This window comes from Pelobates fuscus, chromosome 11 (assembly GCF_036172605.1).
Source record: "Pelobates fuscus isolate aPelFus1 chromosome 11, aPelFus1.pri, whole genome shotgun sequence".
In the NCBI taxonomy this organism is placed as follows: domain Eukaryota; kingdom Metazoa; phylum Chordata; class Amphibia; order Anura; family Pelobatidae; genus Pelobates; species Pelobates fuscus.
Window position 1 is genome coordinate 40,607,192 of NC_086327.1, and position 22,562 is coordinate 40,629,753.

Genomic DNA, 22,562 nt, shown 5'->3' on the forward strand with positions numbered 1-22,562 from the left:
GGTCGTAAGAGTGGCCGGTGCGTACGTATCTCGCCATCAGCTGTTGCATGGCCTGTAGTGTAGTGGGCCAGGGAATATCGCTTGTATGAGGGAGGAGAGGAATCCCTCAATCCGGCGAGTATCCCGAGAGGAATCGTATCCAACCCTGGAGTGAGTCTGACCTCTATTATTATAGAGGCGATCTTTGCCCTAGACCGACGCGGAACGTGGTTCTCCAAGCCGATGTCGAAACCGAGGAATTGGCCCAACTCAGATGGAGAAGCGATCTATGTTTGTGTACTACCCAATGTGTAAACCAGTAGTTATCGCATATGTCTGGAGAACCCCGGTGACTTTGGTGATCGTCTCCCCATTCCGTAATACAGAGAGAGGCTGCCGGTCGTAAAATTGGAAACAGTTAGCTATGTAGGTCGACTCACTAGTAGAGAAACGAGTAAGAAACTATATGAGGACTGTGTATACGATCTGGAAACTATCGCCCAGAAGCGGCCGGCGGCTCGTTCCGCTACCGATCAGTCCTCCCAAATACATCTTTCCCCGAAGGGGAGACATGAATAGATTGACGTGCACCTTGAGTTCTGCCATGAACACTACGTCAAATAGTAGGCCTTGTGCTTTTGGGCCGAATTCTTGTCGCTCCTAAGTCCCATAATGTGTTGTTGACAGGATTGCGTCTGTCGGCGCATAGTACGTCATCTATTGAGCTCGGGTGCAACTACCACTTTGTCTGGAAGCAGTGGTCTGGGGTATTTGGCCTTGAGGCGTGCGCATACTTTCATCCCCAGAGGGTTGCGCAGCCAATAGTGTTCATCCAGGAACGGTCCGTCTTCGGTCACTCTGGTTTAGTGCCGTTATTGCTATCCCTGCCTCGGCCGCTGTCACAGAGTCAGGTGTCCCTAACGTACTTCGAGGAAGTGTCCTCCATCAAGCGGTGTGGGGCAGAGCCCATAACAGAAACTTCTCTACTGAGGCCGCTACAGCGGCGTTTGTCCCCGCCTAGAAATCTTGGGAAGGTTGAGAGTGTCCACCATGACTCATTCCCGTCCTGTTTGGAGACAGTGGTAGTCAGTGGGAGTAATGTTTGAGGGTCAACATGTAGGGGTGTTAGACTCCAGGTAGAACTGTGGATCACCCGGGTAAAATGGTTTGAATTGCCTGTTTAGTTTGTTTGAGAGTATGAATACCTGTGCCAAGTGTAGAAGGGTCACCTCTATTAGTTAAATCTGGCTACTGAGGGCCGCGGTGCAGGCGCGACCGACTGGTAGTGGTGTTTGGTCAGGTTAGCCGGGCCACCACAAATGTACACCAGAGCTGTATGTACGGTATTAAATTATACAGGCTGATTATAGAGGCGCGTGGGGCCTGTCTCCAAAAGGTCTGCAACCGCAGGACCCACGACTGTTAGGTTGGGTACATCCCAGGTGGCGTGCCATGGAAACCCAGAGGACACCCACATCAAAGGTAATGGTCTGTCAGTGACCTTGCATGCATATCTGGGGGGTCACCCCAGGTGGTGTGCCATGAAAAACGTACCCAGAGGACACCCACATTATAATTATTGGTACCTTGCGAGTATTGCATGCATATCTGGGGGTCATCCCAGGTGGTGTGCCATGTAAAAACAACCCAGAGGACACCCACGTTCAATATGTACACTAGGCACCATAAATATATATATATATATATGTATCCCTGTGAAGGGTACTACGCAGTACACTCAGTTTCCTTAGTGGCCCTGCCGTCCACCGTATCCAGCATGGTACTGTTGCTTTAAAGTAAACTGACAGGCATTGAGAGGGCTGTATATGCACGTAGTCAGTGAAATCAGGGCTGTATTCGTTTATCTCTTGACAATACAGGCCCTTGTGCATATCATCGGGGTTCACCCCGGGTGGTGTGCCGTGGCAATCAGAGGACACCCACATCATTTGAAATGGGCCGTCAGCGCCCTTGCATGCATATTTGGGGGTCACCCCAGGTGGTGTGCCATGAAAAAATACCCAGAGGACACCCACATAAATGTTGCACCCTTGGGTACAGTAATGTAATATAACCCTGTGCCGGGTAATCAGTATAATATTCCCTTTGAAGGGTATAGCAGAATATGATCCCCTGAGGGGAAATAATGTTGCATCTGTCCCTGCAGGGACCAGCGAGGCAGTATGCCGGTTAAGGTATGTATATCGTATATAGTACAGCCTTCATACCAAAGAGAGCTCAATTGTGCCTGCATTGACTATCTTGTACCGAACAATAAAAAACAGGACCGCCATCAGAATGTGATCATACCTACTGACCTTGCACAGGGTGGAGAGTAAAGCCTGCCACAAACTTCAATTTGTACCCTATAAACTGGTACATAGGTAAAATAGGACACTTATTAACCTCTTAAGGACCAAACTTCTGGAATAAACGGGAATCATGACATGTCACACATGTCATGTGTCCTTAAGGGGTTAAACTAATTGATAACATTTAACATAGATAAAGAGTGTTATCTACCAATATTTGGTAAATGGTCCTTATATATTGTTGGTTTTGGGAACAGGAAAAATTCAAGTTACCATGGGTACCCATGCTGGGGTTCGAACTTGTGTTTTGTTGGCCCGACTGTCTGCTTGCTTATACAGGCAGACAGCTTATCTCCTGAGCCACCATACCTGCTAGGTATATATATATATAGAAGAAAAGTTTCACTAATCCTATGTAAACAGTCTAAATAGAACCATTGTGGTTTCAAGTTATATACACTATGAGTTTCATAACTATAAGTTTCATATAGTTGGAATAGCTGTCTGTTTGCTTTGCAGGAAAACAGCAAGTCACATAAGCCATCCCAGCTGTCCGGTTTCCTGAGACTGAGAAGAGGTGGGGGGGGGTCCCTGAGGGGGGGGTCCCCCAACTCCGTTGCGGCGATCGGGTGATTCCCCGACCGCCGAGTGAGGAGAGGCAGCCGTCGCGGGTCTCGCGATTTTGCCGCGAGAACCAAGATGGCCGCCAGCCGCGTGAGTAAGAGAGAGAGCTACCCGCTCGCGGCTGCGAGCGGGAAGGGAATAAAAGGGCGGCAAACTGAAAATTTTTAACCCCCGCTACCCTCCACCCGTCCCCACCCAGCCCCCTGTGTCAGTAAGGGCAGGTCCGCGCGGCGAACGCAGCACGGACAGCCGTGACGCCCGCGGACCGGCAGTCCGAAAAAAACAAAGTAACAGAGGCACCAGAAACCAACAGGGCGACTGAGAAGTGAAAAACAGGAGGGGGACAGGTATAGGTAGATAGGGGTGAATAAGGAAAAACAGTAATAATACAATAGTAAATATAACAGTAATAATAATACAATAATAAATATAATAAAAACAGGAATAATACAATAAAAAGACAATATAAGTACATAAACCAGAGAGGTAAAATTACTCTGACCTGTTGATGGCTGGAGCAGCAAAGAAAGAGGAAGTGATGTCATAGACAGGGCCTTTTATGGGCACCATATCTTTTCTCTGATTGGTTGTTACTGTTTCTATGCTGCTGGAGTTTTCAGTAAAGAAAGATATGCAAATATGAAGCCTCCTGTCATGTGGTAAAATTCGGTGGAAACATATACAGTACATAGAACATTATAACCATGCTTTTCTGATTTCCTTTTCCAATAGCATAGTATGAAGTAAAATTAACTTATTGTAGCCCATGGAACAGCGCAGTCAGGGGAGTGGGCCTTGACAGAGCCAGGAGTAGGCAGGGGAGTAACCAGTTAAAGGGGTGTGGTTATTGGTAAATGGGGGTTGGACTATAGGAGTATATTAAGCGGCCATTTTATGACTAAGGGACATTTTAACTAAACTGACACTTACCTGGTAATTGTTTTTGGCAGGTCTGTGTTGGTTTTTTCTTTTGTCTTGCAGATCATGGCATCAATGGAAGAAATCCTGGAGGGAGTGAGAGCTGCTGTGCGGGATAGAGGACTGGCCTGGCTTCACGAGCAACTGGGGGCTCAGGGTCCCCCCACTACAACCCCTGCGGCGGCTGCACGGCGTTCCATGAGGAGGGCGAGACCGCCCCAGCGGCTGAGCCCGGGCATGGAGCCCGAAGTCGGCAGACGGAGGAGCCCGTCAGCGGAGTCTGTTGGGGCCCTGGATGAGGTGGCGGGCCCCAGCGGAGTGGATGTACCGCGGCCGGCACCGTCGGTCCGTCGCGGTGCTGGCCGGGCGCGGGCAGCAGCTAGGCCGAGGCCTACCACGCGGTGTGCGCCCCGCCGGGAGGCGGCAGGCGGGACGGTTGCGGCTGGAGCCAGGACCCAGAGCAGATCGGATGGCGGAAGCAGTGAACGGATGCGGCCCGGTGAGTCTGGGAATGGCGCTGGGGCTGGGCAGCGGGCGGGGGGCAGAGCGGAGGCCTCTAGTGATCAGGCGGTCCCCCTGATGGCAGGGGGAGCCCCTGTACAAGGGGACACATCGGGGGCGGCCTCTAGTGGGGCCAGGTGCAGCACAAGGGACTCAGACGGCGGGTCCGCTCAGCCAGGTACATTGGGGCCGGCAGGGCCCGCGGCTTTAGCGGACCGGAGGCGCCAGGACAGTCAGGCGGAATCCCCAGTTCGCAAGGCGGCCCAAAAGGGGCCAGGTTCAGCGGGTCGGGATAGCTCCCAGGAATCAGCCCAGGGCATGGAGACAGGACGGGCTGGGAGAGAGCGGGAGGGCCGCAAGGGCGGCTCCCGGGGACCGAGGGGTCTCTCGCGGAGCCCTAGGCCGCATCGCAGCAGGGAGCAGCGCGGCGTCAGTGCCAGGCATGACAGGAGGCAGGCTGACGGGTGGAGGGGTAGAGAGAGGAGCAGGTCAGCAAGTAGGCTTAGCAGGAGGAGATCGGCCTCAGGGGAGCGGAGGTGGAGGCAGCGGCGCAGTGCGTCTGGGTCATCAGGCAGGAGCTCGCCAGGTCAGCGGCACAGCGATTACGGCCGGGAGGGCCAGGCAGGGAAACGGGATATGGTGCGGAACTACAGGCAGGAGCATAAGGAGGTTGGGCGGGTATGTGATCATGTGGACACACTACCCAGGTGTCGTTCTCCTTGCAGGTCTCGCAGCAATACACCCGCGGTCCTGAGGCAGGGCCAGGCTGACAGGAGTCGGCGCCAATTGGATGCTCCGGAGCCAAGCATGGCGGACGGAAGGGAAACGAACCCACGGCCTTCTGCGGCTTCGGGCTCAGGCGGTGAGTCACATGTTACACCACACGCAGGAACACTATTGACTTGTTTAAAATCTTTCTTAGATTCATGGGCGGGTGGGGAAATGGCTTCACCTCAGTTTGGGAGAGTGTGGACGTGTGAGAAGGGCCAAGGGTTACAAGGTAGGGCCGTGGGCCCAACGCAAGATAGCGAAGTGGGGTTATCTGGGTCCGAAACTAGTAAGGAGTCGGGGGAGAAGGTTGGTATTGGGGGCGAAATTACCGACGCTGCGCGGCAAAACGTGCACGTGTCTTTCTCGGGCCCATTAGGTTGTCATCTAAAAATGGACATCAAGGAGAAAATTTGGAAGGGTGAGTTTGTCGAGGTTTTTTCCTTACTCCCGCTGGAGGAGTTCTTAGACATGAAAGAGGAGGACAAGAAAGACGCGAAGAAAGAGGAGGAGGAGAAAAAGCGTAGGTATCGGAAGATTCCTAAAACATTTGGGAACTGGCTAAGGGCCTTTTGCATCCTGGCCAGCGTGATAGGGGAAAAGTCGCCGGATAAATGCTCCCAATTGTTTTGCTACCTAGATGGGATTGGGGAAGCGTACCGGACTTATGGCGGAGTCGCCTGGTGGAGGTACGATGAACAGTTTCGCCAGAGGTTAGCGGCGAATCCCAGCATGCGGTGGGATCAAATGGACCTTCCCCTCTGGATGCGGCTCATGATGGCGCAGAAGGCTGCGCCCTTTCACGGGACGGCCGGTGCGGCCCCTGTGGGAACTGCATCGGCCGGGCAAAAGAAAGGCTTCTGTTGGCTCTTTAACGAGGGCCAATGCAAGTGGGGTACGTCGTGCCGGTTTAAGCACGAGTGCTCAGGTTGTGGGGGCGCACATGGAGCCAGTCGGTGTTTTAAGCGAGGTAAGTCTGCGCCAGGAGTGGGAGCCACTGGAGCGTCGGCCCCCGCCACTGCCGCGGGGGGCAACCCCGGTGAAAGTAGGCGAGATGCTGCCGTGGCTAAAACAGTACGGTAACCGTCAGGACGCCGAATTCTTATTGCAAGGCTTTACGGAGGGTTTTTCAATACCGTTTCAGAGTAGGGATGTGGGGAGGTTATGCAGTAACCTCAAGTCGGTGGGTGAACACCCGGGAGTTGTGCGGGACAAGTTGCTGAAGGAGGTGCAACTGGGTAGGATGGCTGGGCCGTTCGAGGCTCCGCCGTTGCCTGACTTGAGGGTATCCCCGCTAGGGGTAGTCCCCAAGAAGGAGGCGGGTAAGTTTAGGTTGATTCATCATTTATCATTCCCAAAAGGGGCGTCAGTAAATGATGACATCGATGAGGCCCTGTGCTCCGTATCGTATGCATCATTCGACCATGCTGTCGAGTTGGTGCGGAGGGCAGGGCGAGGGGCCTTGATGGCGAAGGTGGATGTGGAGGCAGCATTCCGGCTCCTTCCTATCCACCCAGACTGTCACCATTTGTTAGGGTGCCTTTTCGAGGGTCAGTTTTTTGTGGACCTGTGCCTACCCATGGGTTGCTCCATTTCATGTGCGTATTTCGAAAAGTTTAGCACGTTCTTGGAGTGGGTAGTGCGCAGGGAAACGGGCGGGGGTACGGTGGTCCATTACCTGGACGACTTTCTGTGTGTGGGCCCGGCTGGGTCCGACAGATGTGCCCAAATACTGCGGGTGTTTCAGAGGATAGCTCAACAGTTTGGGATTCCTCTGGCTGAGGACAAGACAGTGGGCCCGACCGAGTGCCTGAGTTTTTTAGGGCTGGAAATCGACTCGGTCGGGGGGGAATGTAGGCTGCCGGAGGAGAAGTTGAGGGTGCTCCGCCAGCAGGTGAACGAGATAAAGGGCGCTAGGAAAGTTACGCTTCGGGGACTGCAGTCCTTGCTCGGCAGCCTTAATTTCGCCTGTAAGGTGATCCCTATGGGTAGAGTTTTTTTGTAGGCTGCTGGCCAGGGCTACCTGTGGTGTTCGTCTGCCGAGTCATTACATCAGGGTGTCGGTAGGCATGAGAGAGGACTTGGACATATGGGACCGCTTCCTCACCAAGTTTAATGGACGGGTGTTTTTCAGGGATGCGATGAAGGCATCTGGCGACGCCGGGCTGTTTACGGACGCCTCGGGGAGCGTTGGCTTTGGGGCTTACCTTGGGGGCAAGTGGTGCGCCGAGGTTTGGCCTGCGGCTTGGTCCGAGAGCCCCTTGATTCGGAACCTCGCCTTTTTGGAGCTTTTTCCAGTTGTGGTAGCGGTATCACTATGGGGCGAGGAGCTCAGGGACAAGAAAGTTATCTTCCACTCTGATAATATGGCAGTGGTACAGGTGATTAACAGTCTATCGGCTTCGTCCCTGCCAGTGGTTAGGTTGTTGCGGCAGCTAGTGCTCTTGTGTATGTCTTGGAACATTGTCTTCCGGGCACGGCACGTGCCGGGCCTGCTGAATGTGGTCGCTGACGCTCTGTCTCGTTCACAGTGGGTGCGGTTCCGGGAAGCAGCGCCGGACGCGCAAGCGACAGGGCAGGCGTGCCCGGAGGAGATGTGGCGGCTCGGGACGTTGTGCTTGGGCGATACATAAGGAGCTCACTGGCGCCGGGGACTTGGACCGCTTATACTAAGGTTTGGGGTGAATGGGAGGAAATGTTGTCCCAGGCGGGAGCAGGCGATTCTGCAGCCGGTAGGTTGGACACGCTGTTGTGGCTTCTTTGCAGGTTGGTGGCAGGTGGGTCGTCCCCTTCTAGGGTGGAGCGCTACATGTCTGCGTTAGCCTTCCTGTTCAAGTTTAACGGGTGGGAAGACTTGACGAAACATTTCTTGGTGAAGCAAACTTTAAAGGGTTTTAAGAAGGGCAGGAGGTCTGTGGATACGAGGAGGCCTGTGTCCTTTGCCACCCTTCAAGGGTTGGTGGGGTTGTTGACCGAAGTGTGTAATTCGGCATTTGAGGTAACTTTGTTCTCTGTGGCTTTCGTGTGGGCTTTCTTTGGGGCTTTTCGTATTGGCGAATTGGTGAGCGCCAATAGGTCGGGGGCATCGGGCCTCCGGTATGAGGATGTGGCTATCGAACAGGACAAGGTCGTGATTTGGCTCCGGCGCTCGAAGACGGACGTCTTCGGAAAGGGTAAGAATGTTGTCCTGTCCTCGCTACCAGGGTCCCCGGTGTGCCCGGTAGCGTGTGGGGACGTGTTTTTACGGGTTCGCCCGAAGGTTGGTGGTTGCTTCCTGATTCACGAGGATGGGAAGGCGCTGTCGCGCTTTCAGTTCTTGCGAGTCTTCCGCATGGGGTTGACGAGATTGGGCTTGCAGCCCGGACAATTTGGTACGCACTCCTTCCGTATCGGGGCTGCGACTGAGGCGGCGCGTCTCGGGCTGGGGGAGGAGCGGATAAAGCAGATTGGGAGATGGGAATCCATCAGGTTCCGTGCATATGTAAGGCCGGAAAGGTTGGTGTGAATGGAATGTTGTGGATGTGGGAAAAGGGTGCTCTGCCGGTTAACTGAATTTGTTTCCTTTCAGGCTTGGTCGCTTGGCTGGTGGGTCACTCGTTTGTCTACTGGGCGGAGAAGAGGGCCGCAGTTCGGAGACAAGGCACACAACTGGGTTTTCTTCTGGACACAGTGGACCTTCGGTGGTTTGGTTTTCGGGGTTTCAGCTGGCAGAGTATAAGTGGTGAAATTTTTGGGATGTTGTCCAGGGGGTTTGCCCCAGATATACTGTTGATTCACGGTGGGGGCAATGACTTAGGTTTGGTCCCCCAGAAGGTGTTGGTCAGGAGAATGAAGAGGGACCTGGATAGGGTGAGGGCTCTGGTCCCAGGAGTTACCATAGTGTGGTCTGAAATGGTGCCGCGGTTGAACTGGAGGCATGCCAGGGACCCGGCGGCTGTGGCACGTTGCCGTGGTAAAGTAAATAAGGCCATGTCTGTCTTCATTAGGAGAATAGGGGGGGTCCCAGTGAGGCACTTTGAATTGGAGGGCGGGTTGCCCGGTTATTTTAGGCGGGATGGTGTGCACCTGTCTGATGTGGGGTGCGATCTATTAAATTTAGGTTTCCAGGAGGGTATTTCCAAAGCCCTATTTATGTGTGGTGGGGGTCGCTCGAGACATTAAGGGTTCAAGTCTCTTGCTATGGCGGGATAGGGCTTGGGTAATTGGAAGGTAGGAGGAGTATAAATTGGTTAGGCTGGATTAAACTGGAGTGTGAAATGGTTTGTGGGTTCGAGCTCATCGGTGGCTCCGAACCAGGTGGTGTAGGGGGGTCTCGGTACACCCCTACAGTTTAAAAAGTTATGGATATGGGGCCTCTTTGGTAGGCCATGTGTTATGTGTTATTTGTTATTTATAATGTTATTTATTGTTATTGGCGGGGTCATTGCCGGGGGTAATTTATGTACGGTGGGGGGTGGAGGTATATTTACTTTTGTGGCAATGACCCCAATTTGTTACCTTGTTTATAATAATAAATAAAGCTGTGGACTTTTTTTATTCCAACAGAAATATGGTGTCTGTAAGTTATTGGGGGGTTGGGGTTAACAGCGCACCTGCCGAATAATCGACTGTGCGCATGTCATGTACAAATCACACCTACTACACATAAAGTTTAAAAAACATTTTGAATTTTTCAATTGTCTTCATTCTTCATTGCCATAACTAACATATTAGTCTCTTTGTATTTTAGGTTTTGTCCTGCTCTTTAAACAAGTATCAGGCAGTGAGTATCTAGAAGTAAAACACTGAATTAGTTAATTCCGTTTCATCATTAATATTTACCATGTGTCTATTTTCTTTATTTTTATAATCCACAAGATCTTCCTAAACCTTTGTTTACAAAGTATGTGAAAGATGACAGCTCAAGGAATGAGATTATGGTGGGCGATACAGTTATTGCAAAATGTGAAACGGCCTCACCAAAAGCTGTTACGTTCTATCTAAGATATACAAAAGGCATGGTGACCACATGGGTAAATCAGACCGCAGATCCTACATTTACATTTGCCAACATCAAGAAAGATCAAAGTGGTAACTATATCTGTTTATACTGCAACCAGTCAACATGCTCAGAACCCAGTGATCGTGTCTATATTTATGTTCGAGGTAAGAGATGATAAAACCTGGATTACTTCATGTTATTGAATTGTACTAATACAGTAGGTGTTTATTTTTGAAACAACAAAATGCAGTGAATTTAATTTGCACCTATTCATAAAAAACTACAGTATAGCCTAATTTTTGCAATGTGTTTTTAAGCCATTCAAATTCTACATTTAGTGAATAGTGATGTACCGAACTGTTCGCCAGCATATAGTTCCTGGCGAACATAGCGTGTTCGCGTTCGCCACGGTGGGCGAACACATGCGCGGTTCGATCTGCCCCCTATTCCTCATCATTGAGTAAACTTTGACCCTGTGCCTCACGGTCAGCAGACACATTCCAGCAAATTAGCAGCAGACCCTCCCTTCCAGACCCTCCCTCCTCCTGTACAGCATCCATTTTAGATTCATTCTGAAGCTACATTCTTAGATAGAGGAGGGAAAGTGTAGCTGCTGCTCATTTGATAGGGAAATTGATAGCTAGGCTAGGGTATACAGTGTCCACTACAGTCCTGAAGGATTCATCTGATCTCTGCTGTAAGGACAGCACCCCAAAAAGCCCTTTTTAGGGCTAGAAAATCAGTCTGCTTTTTTTTTTTTGTGTGTAATGTAATTGCAGTTGCCTGCCTGCCAGCTTCTGTGTCAGGCTCACAGTGGATACTGTGCCCACTTGCCCAGTGCAACCACTCATATCTGGTGTCACAATAGCTTAAGCTTGCATTTAAAAACAAAACATTTTTTTTCACTGTAATAGATTGAATAGCAGTTAGTTGTCTGCAAGCGTCTGGGTGTCAGGCCTTCAGCGTGTACTCTGCTAACCTCTGCAAGTGCACTTTGCCACTCATATTTGGTGTCACTATAGCGTGCCTTTAAAAAGAAAAAGGTTTTTCAATGTAAGCTAATAGCAGTCAGTGTCCTTAAAGCGGGTATCAGGCCTTCAGCATGTACTCTGCCAACCTCTGCAAGCGCACTTTGCCACTCATATCTGGTGTCACTATAGCGTGCCTTTAAAAAGAAAAAAAAATCACTGTAAGCTAATAGCAGTCAGTGTCCTTAAAGCGGGTGTCAGGCCTTCAGCGTGTACTCTGCCAACCTCTGCAAGTGCACTTTGCCACTCATATCTGGTGTCTCTATAGCGTGCCTTTAAAAAGAAAAAAAGGTTTTTCACTGTAAGCTAATAGCAGTCAGTGTCCTTAAAGCGGGTGTCAGGCCTTCAGCGTGTACTCTGCCAACCTCTGCAAGTGCACTTTGCCACTCATATCTGGTGTCACTATAGCGTGCCTTTAAAAAGAAAAAAGTTTTTCACTGTAAGCTAATAGTAGTCAGTGTCCTTAAAGCGGGTGTCAGGCCTTCAGCGTGTACTCTGCCAACCTCTGCAAGTGCACTTTGCCACTCATATCTGGTGTCTCTATAGCGTGCCTTTAAAAAGAAAAAAAGTTTTTCACTGTAAGCTAATAGCAGTCAGTGTCCTTAAAGCGGGTGTCAGGCCTTCAGCGTGTACTCTGCCAACCTCTGCAAGTGCACTTTGCCACTCATATCTGGTGTCACTATAGCGTGCCTTTAAAAAGAAAAAAGATTTTTCACTGTAAGCTAATAGCTGTCAGTGTCCTTAAAGCGGGTGTCAGGCCTTCAGCGTGTACTCTGCCAACCTCTGCAAGTACACTTTGCCACTCATATCTGGTGTCACTATAGCGTGCCTTTAAAAAGAAAAAAAGATTTTTCACTGTAAGCTAATAGCAGTCAGTGTCCTTAAAGCGGGTGTCAGGCCTACAGCGTGTACTCTGCCAACCTCTGCCAGTGCACATTGCCACTCATATCTGGTTTCACAGTAGCTTGCACGAATAGTACCACTAATCCAAAAAAAAAATGACAGGCCGAGGCAGGCCACCCCGCATGGGCTATTGTGGTTGTGGTGCTGTGATTCCCTTTTGCCCTAGAATAATGCCCAGTTTTCAGAGGCCACGTACCCTGAACTTGAAAAGTTCTGAGGACATAGTTGACTGGCTAACACAGGACACCCAATCTTCTACAGCTTCCACTCGGAACCTTGACGCACCATCCTCCTCCAGCTTACCACTCACCCGCCTGCCGACACCACCAACACTAGCACCACAGCCGCTTCACTTGGTATGTCAGAGGAGTTATTTACACATCCGTTTGAAGAAATGAGTGATGCGCAACCATTAATGCCAGAGGATGTAGATAACAGGGATATGTCTCAGTCAGGCAGCATTACACACATGGACGTACGGTGTGATGATGATGATGTTGTACCCGCTGCTGCTTCCTTGGCTGAGTTGTCAGATACAAGTGAAGCGGTTGATGATGACGATGCGTCCATGGATGTCACGTGGGTGCCCGCTCGGCAAGAAGAAGAACAGGGTAAAAGTTCAGATGGGCAGACAGAGAGGAGGAGGAGGAGACGAGTTGGAAGCAGGGGGAGGTCGTCGCAAGGAGCTAGTGGCACAGTCAGACAGCATGCATCGGCACCCTGGGTCAGCCCAACAGCACGCCAATCAATGCATGCTGTGTCCACCACCAGAATGCCGTCATTGCAGAGCTCAGCAGTGTGGCATATTTTTTGTGTGTCTGCCTATGACAACAGCGATGCTATTTGCAACCTGTGCCAAAAGAAACTGAGTCGTGGGAAGTCCAACACCCACCTAGGTACAACTGCATTGCGTAGGCACATGATCGCACATCACAAACGCCTATGGGATCAACACATGAGTACAAGCAGCACACAAACTCAAAGCCGCCATCCTCCTCCTGGTCCAGCATCTTCAGCCACGTCAACCACTGCTGTCCTCCTTGCCCCCTCTCAACCATCCGCCACTCCGTCTCTCACCTTGAGCAGTTCCCGCTCATCTGCCCACAGTCAGGTGTCTGTCAAGGACATGTTTGAGCGTAAGAAGCCAATGTCAGAAAGTCACCCCCTTGCCCAGCATCTGACAGCTGGCTTGTCCGAACTATTAGCCCGCCAGCTTTTACCATACAAGCTGGTGGAGTCTGAGGCATTCAAAAAATTTGTGGCCATTGGGATACCGCAGTGGAAGGTACCCGGACGAAATTTCTTTGCACAAAAGGAAATCCCCAACCTGTACTCGATTGTGCAAAAGGAAGTAATGGCATGTCTGGCACACAGTGTTGGGGCAAGGGTCCATCTAACCACTGATACCAGGTCTGCAAAGCATGGTCAGGGCAGGTATATCACCTACACTGCGCATTGGGTAAACCTGCTGACGGCTGCCAAGCATGGAATGCGTGGCTCTGCAGAGGAGTTGGATACACCGCCACGACTTGCAGGCAGGCCTGCTGCCACCTCCTCTACTCCTCCTACTCCATCCTCTTCCATAACCTCCTCAGCTGAGTCCTCTTCTGCTGCTGCGTCTTGCTCCACATCAACGGCACTCCCCCAGCTCCCCAGGTACTATTCCACATCCCGGATACGGCAGTGTCACGCCGTCTTGGATTTGACTTGCTTGAAAGCAGAGAGTCACACCGGACAAGCACTCCTGTCCGCCCTGAATGCACAGGTGGAAAAGTGGCTGACTCCGCAGCAACTGGATATCGGCAAAGTGGTTTGTGACAACGGAACAAATTTGTTGGCGGCATTGAAGTTGGGCAAGTTGACACATGTGCCGTGCATGGCACATGTGTGTAATCTGATCGTACAACGCTTTGTGCATAAGTACACAGGCTTACAGGACGTTCTGAAGCAGGCCAGGAAGGTGTGTGGCCATTTCAGGCGTTCCTACACGACCATGGCACACTTTACAGATATCCAGCGGTGAAACAACATGCCAGTGAGGCGCTTGATTTGCGACAGCCCGACACGTTGGAATTCAACACTCCTAATGTTCGACCGCCTGCTCCAACAAGAAAAAGCCGTTAATGAATATTTGTATGACCGGGGTGCTAGGACAGCCTCTGGGGAGCTGGAAATTTTTTTGCCACGTTACTGGACGCTCATGCGCAATGCCTGTAGGCTCATGCGTCCTTTTGAGGAGGTGACAAACCTAGTCAGTCGCACCGAAGGTACCATCAGCGACATCATACCATTTGTTTTCTTCCTGAAGCGTGCCCTACGAAGAGTGCTGGATCAGGCCGTAGTTGAGCGTGAAGAGGAAGAGGAAGAGTTGTGGTCACCATCACCACCAGAAACAGCCTTATCAGCATCGCTTGCTGGACCTGTGGCAACACTGGAAGAGGATTGTGAGGAAGAGGAGTCAGAGGAGGAATGTGGCTTTGAGGAGGAGGAGGAACACCAACCACAACAGGCATCCCAGGGTGCTCGTTGTCACCTATCTGGTACCCGTGGTGTTGTACGTGGCTGGGGGGAAGAACATACCTTCATTGAGATCACTGAGGAGGAGGAACGGGAAATGAGTAGCTCGGCATCCAACCTTGTGCATATGGGGTCTTTCATGCTGTCGTGCCTGTTGAGGGACCCTCGTATAAAAAGGCTGAAGGAGAACGACCTGTACTGGGTGTCCACGCTACTAGACCCCCGGTATAAGCAGAAAGTGGCTGAAATGTTACCAAATTACAACAAGTCGGAAAGGATGCAGCATTTGCAAAATAAATTAAAAAGTATGCTTTACACAGCGGGAATCTAACAGGGGAAGAGGTGAAAGTCATCCTCCTCCTCCCACGACCACGCCGGCAAGGACAGGACGCTTTAAAGACGTGTTGTTGATGGAGGACATGCATCGCCACAGCCCTTCAGGATCCACCCTCAGAGAATGACTCGACCGACAGGTAGCATACTACCTCGCCTTAACTGCAGATATCGACACTCTGAGGAGCGATGAACCCCTTGACTACTGTGTGTGCTGGCTTGACCTGTGGCCTGAGCTATCCCAATTTGCGATAGAACTTCTGGCCTGCCCTGCTTCAAGTGTCCTGCCCCGCTTCAAAGGACCTTCAGTGCAGCAGCAGGTATTGTCACTGAGAAGAGAAGTCGCCTAGGTCAAAAAAGTCTAGATTACCTCACCTTTATTAAGATGAATGAGGGATGGATCCCGAAGGGACTGACAGTGGGCGATACATTCGACTAAAAAGGCCTGATGAGATGAGCTGCCTTGGGCTACAAATGGTGACCCTATGTAGGGGGAACAGTCCCTATTCTGCTCTGTGTCAGTGTGTATCAGGGATCATTAGGATAAGTGTCAATCCATATCTGCCAAGTGACCCTATGTAGGGGAAACAGTCCCTATTCTGCTCTGTGTCAGTGTGTATCAGGGATCATTAGGATAGGTGTCAATCCATATCTGCCAAGTGACCCTATGTAGGGGGAACAGTCCCTATTCTGCTCTGTGTCAGTGTGTATCAGGGTCCCTGAGGACAGGTGTCAATCCATATCTGCCAAGTGACCCTATGTAGGGGGAACAGTCCCTATTCTGCTCTGTGTCAGTGTGTATCAGGGTCTCTGAGGACATGTGTCAATCCATATCTGCCAAGTGACCCTATGTAGGGGGAACAGTCCCTATTCTGCTCTGTGTCAGTGTGTATCAAGGATCATTAGGATAGGTGTCAATCCATATTTGCCAAGTGACCCTATGTAGGGGGGACAGTCCCTATTCTGCTCTGTGTCAGTGTGTATCAGGGATCATTAGGATAGGTGTCAATCCATATCTGCCAAGTGACCCTATGTAGGGGGAACAGTCCCTTTCCTGCTCTGTGTCAGTTTGTATCAGGGTCTCTGAGGACAGGTGTCAATCCATATGTCATGGTGTCAATATGTCATATGTCAGGTGTCAATCCCTATCCATTGTGATTTAGGAATGTTAGGTGATTTATGCCCTTTATGGATTAAAACCAGACTCTGCATCAACTGTGTAATTTTCCATGGGAGTTTTGCCATGGATCCCCATCCGGCATGCCACAGTCCAGGTATTAGTCCCCTTGAAACAACTTTTCCATCACTATTTTGGCCAGAAAGAGTCCTTGTGGGTTTTAAAATTTGCCTGCCCATTGAAGTCTATGGCGGTTCGCCCGGTTCGCCGGTTCGCGAACGTTTGCGGAAGTTTGCATCCGCCGTTCGCGAACCGAAAATGTTGTGTTCGCGACATCACTATTAGTAAATATAGCCCACACTAACTTGAACAGGCATCAAAAACAGCCATGTAAAGACATTATACATCTGTGCCTAAACACTCATCTACCCACACAAACACAACAACACTCATCACTCACAGCTACCCACCAACAACCACACATATTGCTCACAGCTACCAATACACAAAACTGCACATCAGTCAGCTACCCACACACAACCATACGCCACTCACAGCTATATACACACTACACACAGCAACACACGTCAACCACAGCTATCCACACATTCCCACACACATAACTCACAGCTACTGACAGACCAGCACACATCAGTCTCAGCTACCTACGAACAGAAATGCATCCCTCATTATTACTCACACACACTTCACTCACAGCTGCAACACCCTATATAAAAAACAGTCACCCTCACACACAAACACACATGCACTGTCACCTCATGCACACACACACACACACACACACACACACACACAGTCAGTCAGACATAGCCATAATATACACATCACATATAGTTCTAGCACTGCCACCTTATATAAAAATAACAAAGGAAAATAATTACTGTGTGCAAATAACAGAAATAACAAATCCCCATGTGCATACCCATATGAAATAACACCTGATGCATTTTACAGAAAACAAATACAGACATCACTTACCCTTTATGTCTAACTATGATGCATGGACATGATTTGATAAGTGCAAATCTATACGCCTAATATTCGTGCCCTGCTCAGCAGTATATCATTTCAATAAATACAAGTGCATACATTAACAGTAGAAAAATTATAATATTTTTAAGCTGTGAATATCTTTATATGTACCGGTGATACTCGAAAAATTAGAATATCGTGAATGGCCTTTAAGCCATAATCATCGCACTTATGACAAATCACGTCTTGAACTATCTTGCTTTGCGTGTAATGCGTCTATCTCATATTTTAGTTTCCCCTTTTACATTGCGTTACGGAAATAAATGAACTTTTGCACGATATTCAAATATTTCGAGTATCACCTGTAAATGTGCGCACTTGCTTTCCTAAGGGGTTTATTGAATACATTCGACTCTCTAACTGAAACGTATAAAAGGACATGGATGGACTGATAGCACTAAGTCATTTCCTGACAGAAGAAAAAATTATTATAAAAGACAAGGAGTCTGCAGATTTGTAGTATTTTTCGGAGAGATTATATTTATTAAAGTATGCTAGTTAACAGTTTATAGATCCTTATAAGCAGAAATAGCTCTAAATTCTGACATTTCCACTTTTGTATTTTAGCTTTACATTAAATTCAAAAATGTACTTAAATTCTTTTGTTGGCTAATGCACGTGACACATATATAGTTAGAAGAGGATATAATATATAAAACGAGGCATTATACCGTATATACTCGAGTATAAGCCGACCCGAGTATAAGCCGAGGCCCCTAATTTTACCCCAAAAAACTGGGAAAACGTATTGACTCGAGTATAAGACTAGGGTGGGAAATGCAGCAGCTACTGGTAAATTTCTAAATAAAATTAGATCCTCAAAAAATTATATTAATTGAATATTTATTTACAGTGTGTGTATATAATGAATGCAGTGTGTGCGTATGAATGCAGCGTGTGAGTGCAGTGTGTGTGTATGAGTGCAGTGTGTGTGTGTATGAGTGCAGTGTGTGTGCGTATATATTAATTGAATATTTATTTTCAGTGTGTGTATATAATGAATGCAGTGTGTGTGTATGAGTGCAGTGTGCGTATGAGTGCAGTGTGTGTATGAGTGCAGTGTGTGTATGAGTGCAGTGTGTGTGTGTGCATGAGTGCAGTGTGTGTGTGTGAGTGCAGTGTGTGTGTGTGTGAGTGCAGTGTGTGTGCGTATATATTAATTGAATATTTATTTCCAGTGTGTGTATATAATGAATCAGTGTGTGTATGAGTGCAGTGTGTATGAGTGCAGTGTGTATGAGTGCAGTGTGTATGAGTGCAGTGTGTATGAGTGCAGTGTGTGTGTATGAGTGCAGTGTGTGTGTATGAGTGCAGTGTGTGTATGAGTGCAGTGTGTGTATGAGTGCAGTGTGTGTGTGCGAGTGCAGTGTGTGTGAGTGCAGTGTGTGTATATGAATGAAGTGTGAGTGTGTGATGCAGTGTGTGATGCAGTGTGTTTGTGTATGTGTTGGTGGGGGTGGGGGTGGGCATTTGATATATTATTAATTATATTTTTTTATTATATTATTATTTTATTATTATTATTATTATTTATTATTTAATTATTATTATTTATTTTTTTAATTATCTTTTTTTTTCGTCCCCCCTCCCTGCTTGCTAGCTGGCCAGGGAGGGGGGCTCCTTCCCTGGTGGTCCAGTGTCATTGGTAGTTCAGTGGGGGGAGAGGGGTGCTGGCAGAGCTGTACTTACCTTTCCTGCAGCTCCTGTCAGCTCTCTCCTCCTCCGCGCGGTCTGTGCAGCTCCCTCTGTCAGCTCCCAGTGTAAGTCTCGCGAGAGCCCTTACACTGGGAGCTGACCGAGGTGCTGAACGGACGGCGCGGAGGAGGAGAGAGCTGACAGGAGCTGCAGGAAAGGTAAGTACAGCTCTGCCAGCACCCCTCTCCCCCCAGTCTGTATTATGGCAATGCAAATTGACATAATACAGACTCTGACTCGAGTATAAGCCGAGTTGGGGTTTTTCAGCACAAAAAATTTGCTGAAAAACTCGGCTTATACTCGAGTATATACGGTAGTATGTTCTCTATTTACCATGACAGTTCCGTGCACTGTCCATTTATTTAATATGTTTGTACTATATATTTAATCTTAGTGTAGGCAGGGGTAGGCAACCTTTTAGACAATGTGGACTACATCTCCCATAATTCTCTTACAGCCATAATGCTGGCAAAGCCTCGGGGGAAATGTAGTGCACAACATGTGAGTGCTGAAGGTTGCCTACTGCTGGTGTAGACCAGGGGTGCCCAAAAGGTAGATCCCCAGATGTGGTAGAACCACAACACCCTTTGATTAACTATTAACATAGTCTCTTTTTTTTTTCTACATTTTACAGATGAATATCCACAGCCAAAAATCTCTGTATCACCAAGGAAAATTCTCCTGCCAGATGAAAGTGCCATCATCACATGCAGTACCCATTTTTCAAACATTACTTTTTCCCTTTATAAAGATAAAGTGAAAATAATGAATTACCCCAGTGGACAAAAAACGGTTTCATATCACATAGATAAAGCAACTACATCTGATAACGGCGAATACAACTGTATATTTCAAAGAACATTAGACGACTCACAAACATTGGTCTCATCAATGAGTAATCCCACATTATTAAGAGTTAAAGGTAACATTGCTACAACTGGTCCTGCAAATATTGTGATCTGTAGTCAACACAAGCTTTATCCCGTATGATGCTGACCCAGCATTTTTTGGTTAAATCCTGGTTGAAAATATTTTTTGTATGAATATTTGTAGTTCATAATAGGATGGTCAATCTGTTACAAACTGAGTATACTACACACAGCACATCAAATGAATACAACTAATCTTTATTATACAATGTCATTAAAACCCCACAAATTATTAATAAACATATGTAGCACAAATTCAATGAATATGCAAATGCACATCAGAAAAAAAAAATCCATCAAAATCAATTACTCCAGTAGTATACAAAATAATTTTCAGGAATGACAAAGTCAAAATTAACCAGGAGAGCAGACACAAAACACCAAAACCGACCCCTCCCCAACAGTACTAGCCATGCAGTCCATTCCATTTGCACACTGTACTGCAATACAAAACGTCTAATGCTCCCCTCAATCATGATCTCCTCTCCCTCCCCCTATGGCACTGGAAGGGTTAAAAACCCCTCTGTCACTTGCTTGATTCCAGTGCTGATGTCCCTCTGTGCTGGGTCAGACGCCGCCTCCGCTCCTCCACTAACATCAGCCATCGGGGGGGGACCTAATGCGCATGCGCGGCAAGTGCTGCGTTTGCATTATGACGGCCCCACAGGAAAGCACTGCTCAATGCTTTCCAATGGGATTTTAGATGATGCAGGATGTCCTCATGCAGGACATGAGGACAGCCACTAGAGGAGGAGCTAACCCTGAAAGGTAATTATTGCAATAAATCAATAACTACGATAATTACTATTGCAGGGTTAAGGGCAATAGGGACAGTGCACCCAGACCACGTCAATAAACTGAAGTGGTCTGGGTGCCTATAGGGTCCTTTAGAAATTAGGTTGTGGGGGAGTCTGAAATGTTAATTTAGACCTTTATCCCTTTACTAGTTTTTGTATTTTGTTAAGTTTATCTCCAGTGTGTTATGTTTCTGTTACTACAAGCCATCCCCTTCCTCCCTAGCACAGCCTTTCTGCATTACAGCTCTTGGATAAGTGTGAAAGGTAGGTACTCTGGGCAATTACTAAATGAGCCCTGTTACTACCAGAAAGTAACAGGGCTCATTGATAAAAGGGTCACGTTTTACTGAAAAAGGCAGCTATCCACACATAAACAGGGATGGAATGACAGTGGCCTGGTCCCCCTGGTCAAATTAGGCTTCGGCTCCATGCAGGCCAGTATACATGCTATAAAAGGCAAAGTCCAGGCTGTGGTACATGTACCATGTATTTAATTGCATGTGTATGTAATATGAATGTATGTATGTTTGCATATAGCCAATGTGAGCCCTTGTGTAAGTCTGAATCTCTATATGCTACACTATGTGTTTTAAATTCATTTTTTACAAATTCTGTTTTATTATGTTCCAAGAGCTGGTATAAGTACTTAGAATTGCTTGACATATTGGTTTATTTGTGTAGCATGGCTGTATGTATAAGGGGTTACTTGTGAATCATGCTAATGTGTTTGTATGAGAGGGTGCATTTGTGTAGCATAGAAATGTGTTTGCCTGAGGAGAGTGTATTTGTAAAGTGTGGCAGTATATTTGTATGGGAGGGGGTGTATTTAGCAATGTGGCACTGTTTTTGGATGAAGTGGGGTGTTTGTATGGGGGGGGGTGTATTATGTCATGTGACAGTTTACGTGTGTGCATACGGCTTAAATGTGGTGTGCACTCTGCATTCCCACTGTTTTTGCTTCCTTATTGTAGTGTCTCTTTCCAACACCCTTCCATACACACACCACCTGTTTAATTTATTTAACCCCTTAAGGGCCAAACTTCTGGAATAAAAGGGAATCCTGACATGTCACACATGTCATGTGTCCTTAAGGGGTTAAACATGCCTATACAATTTAAATTAAATATCGTTTTCAGATATTAGAAGTAATTGGGCAATTGTAATTCTCCTTCCATAGACAGTAGTAGCTCATTCTCTCTTTCCCCTCCCTATTGCGAGAACTATTTTCCATGATGCCCCCCTACAGCCTGTAGCACCACAAAGTATCCCCATCTCTCCCATAGCCACTACTAGCCCATTTACCAATGTATCACCATCACTCCCAATGGTCCCCTGCTAGCCCGTTTACCAATGTATCCACATCACTTCCAATGGTCACTACTACCCTATTTACCAATCTATCCCCATCCCTCCCCATAGCCACATCGCAACCCTGCCCCTCCAAACAGCCAAAAGCCTGTAGTCAGTCACTGGAGTATGACTGCAGGGACAGCTACTGTAGCAAAGGGGAGGGGCTTATGATCACGGGCCGGCCTGTGTGCAGGCTGCTTGAGGAGCTCTTTGAACTCCCCAGCTGAGCCATTAGTTCACTCTACGTCACGGACAGACCCCAAAGAGCCTCATAACCTTGTCCCATGCCAGTTTTGCCTGAGTGCTCAATTGCCCCTGCCCATAAGGCATTTTGGCAACCTGAAATGCTTTATGTGTTTGGAGTGTTCCTTTCTAATGCCATGCTATTTCAGATATAAATGTGTGTGTCGAAAGACAAAATGCTGAACCTCTGCTCAGTAAAATATACAGAGAGAGAGACACACGTGGGGGTGCAACATCATGGCAAGAGGAACACAGGTGATGGAATAGGGGATATGAGTTATACAACTAAATCAGGGGAGCCAGGCTGTAACGGAACCGCTGGCACCCCGACCGGGTACCCTCCGCTGACGGATGCTCCTAGTGCTTTCCGAGGTCTCTAAGCACTCCACCAGACACCATAACCACTGTAGACTCCCACGAACCGCCGCAGCTTGGTTGGGGTCTCGCCACGCTACCCACTCTGGACCCAAGACCAGGGTCCAGCTTCCTGTAGATGGTTCTCTCCGAATTCCAG

The 22,562-nt window shown here is 48.4% G+C and overlaps 1 protein-coding gene across 1 annotated transcript in view; it reads left to right on the plus strand.

The window, feature by feature from the left end:
• LOC134577278 (immunoglobulin superfamily member 1-like) overlaps nucleotides 1-22,562 on the plus strand; it is a 35,586-nt gene that overhangs the window by 10,373 nt on the left and 2,651 nt on the right. The window contains exons 2-4 of the mRNA XM_063435971.1: nucleotides 9,832-9,864; nucleotides 9,960-10,247; nucleotides 19,364-19,651. Of these exons, the coding sequence (XP_063292041.1) occupies nucleotides 9,832-9,864; nucleotides 9,960-10,247; nucleotides 19,364-19,651 (609 nt within the window). The remainder of the gene's footprint in view (nucleotides 1-9,831; nucleotides 9,865-9,959; nucleotides 10,248-19,363; nucleotides 19,652-22,562) is intronic.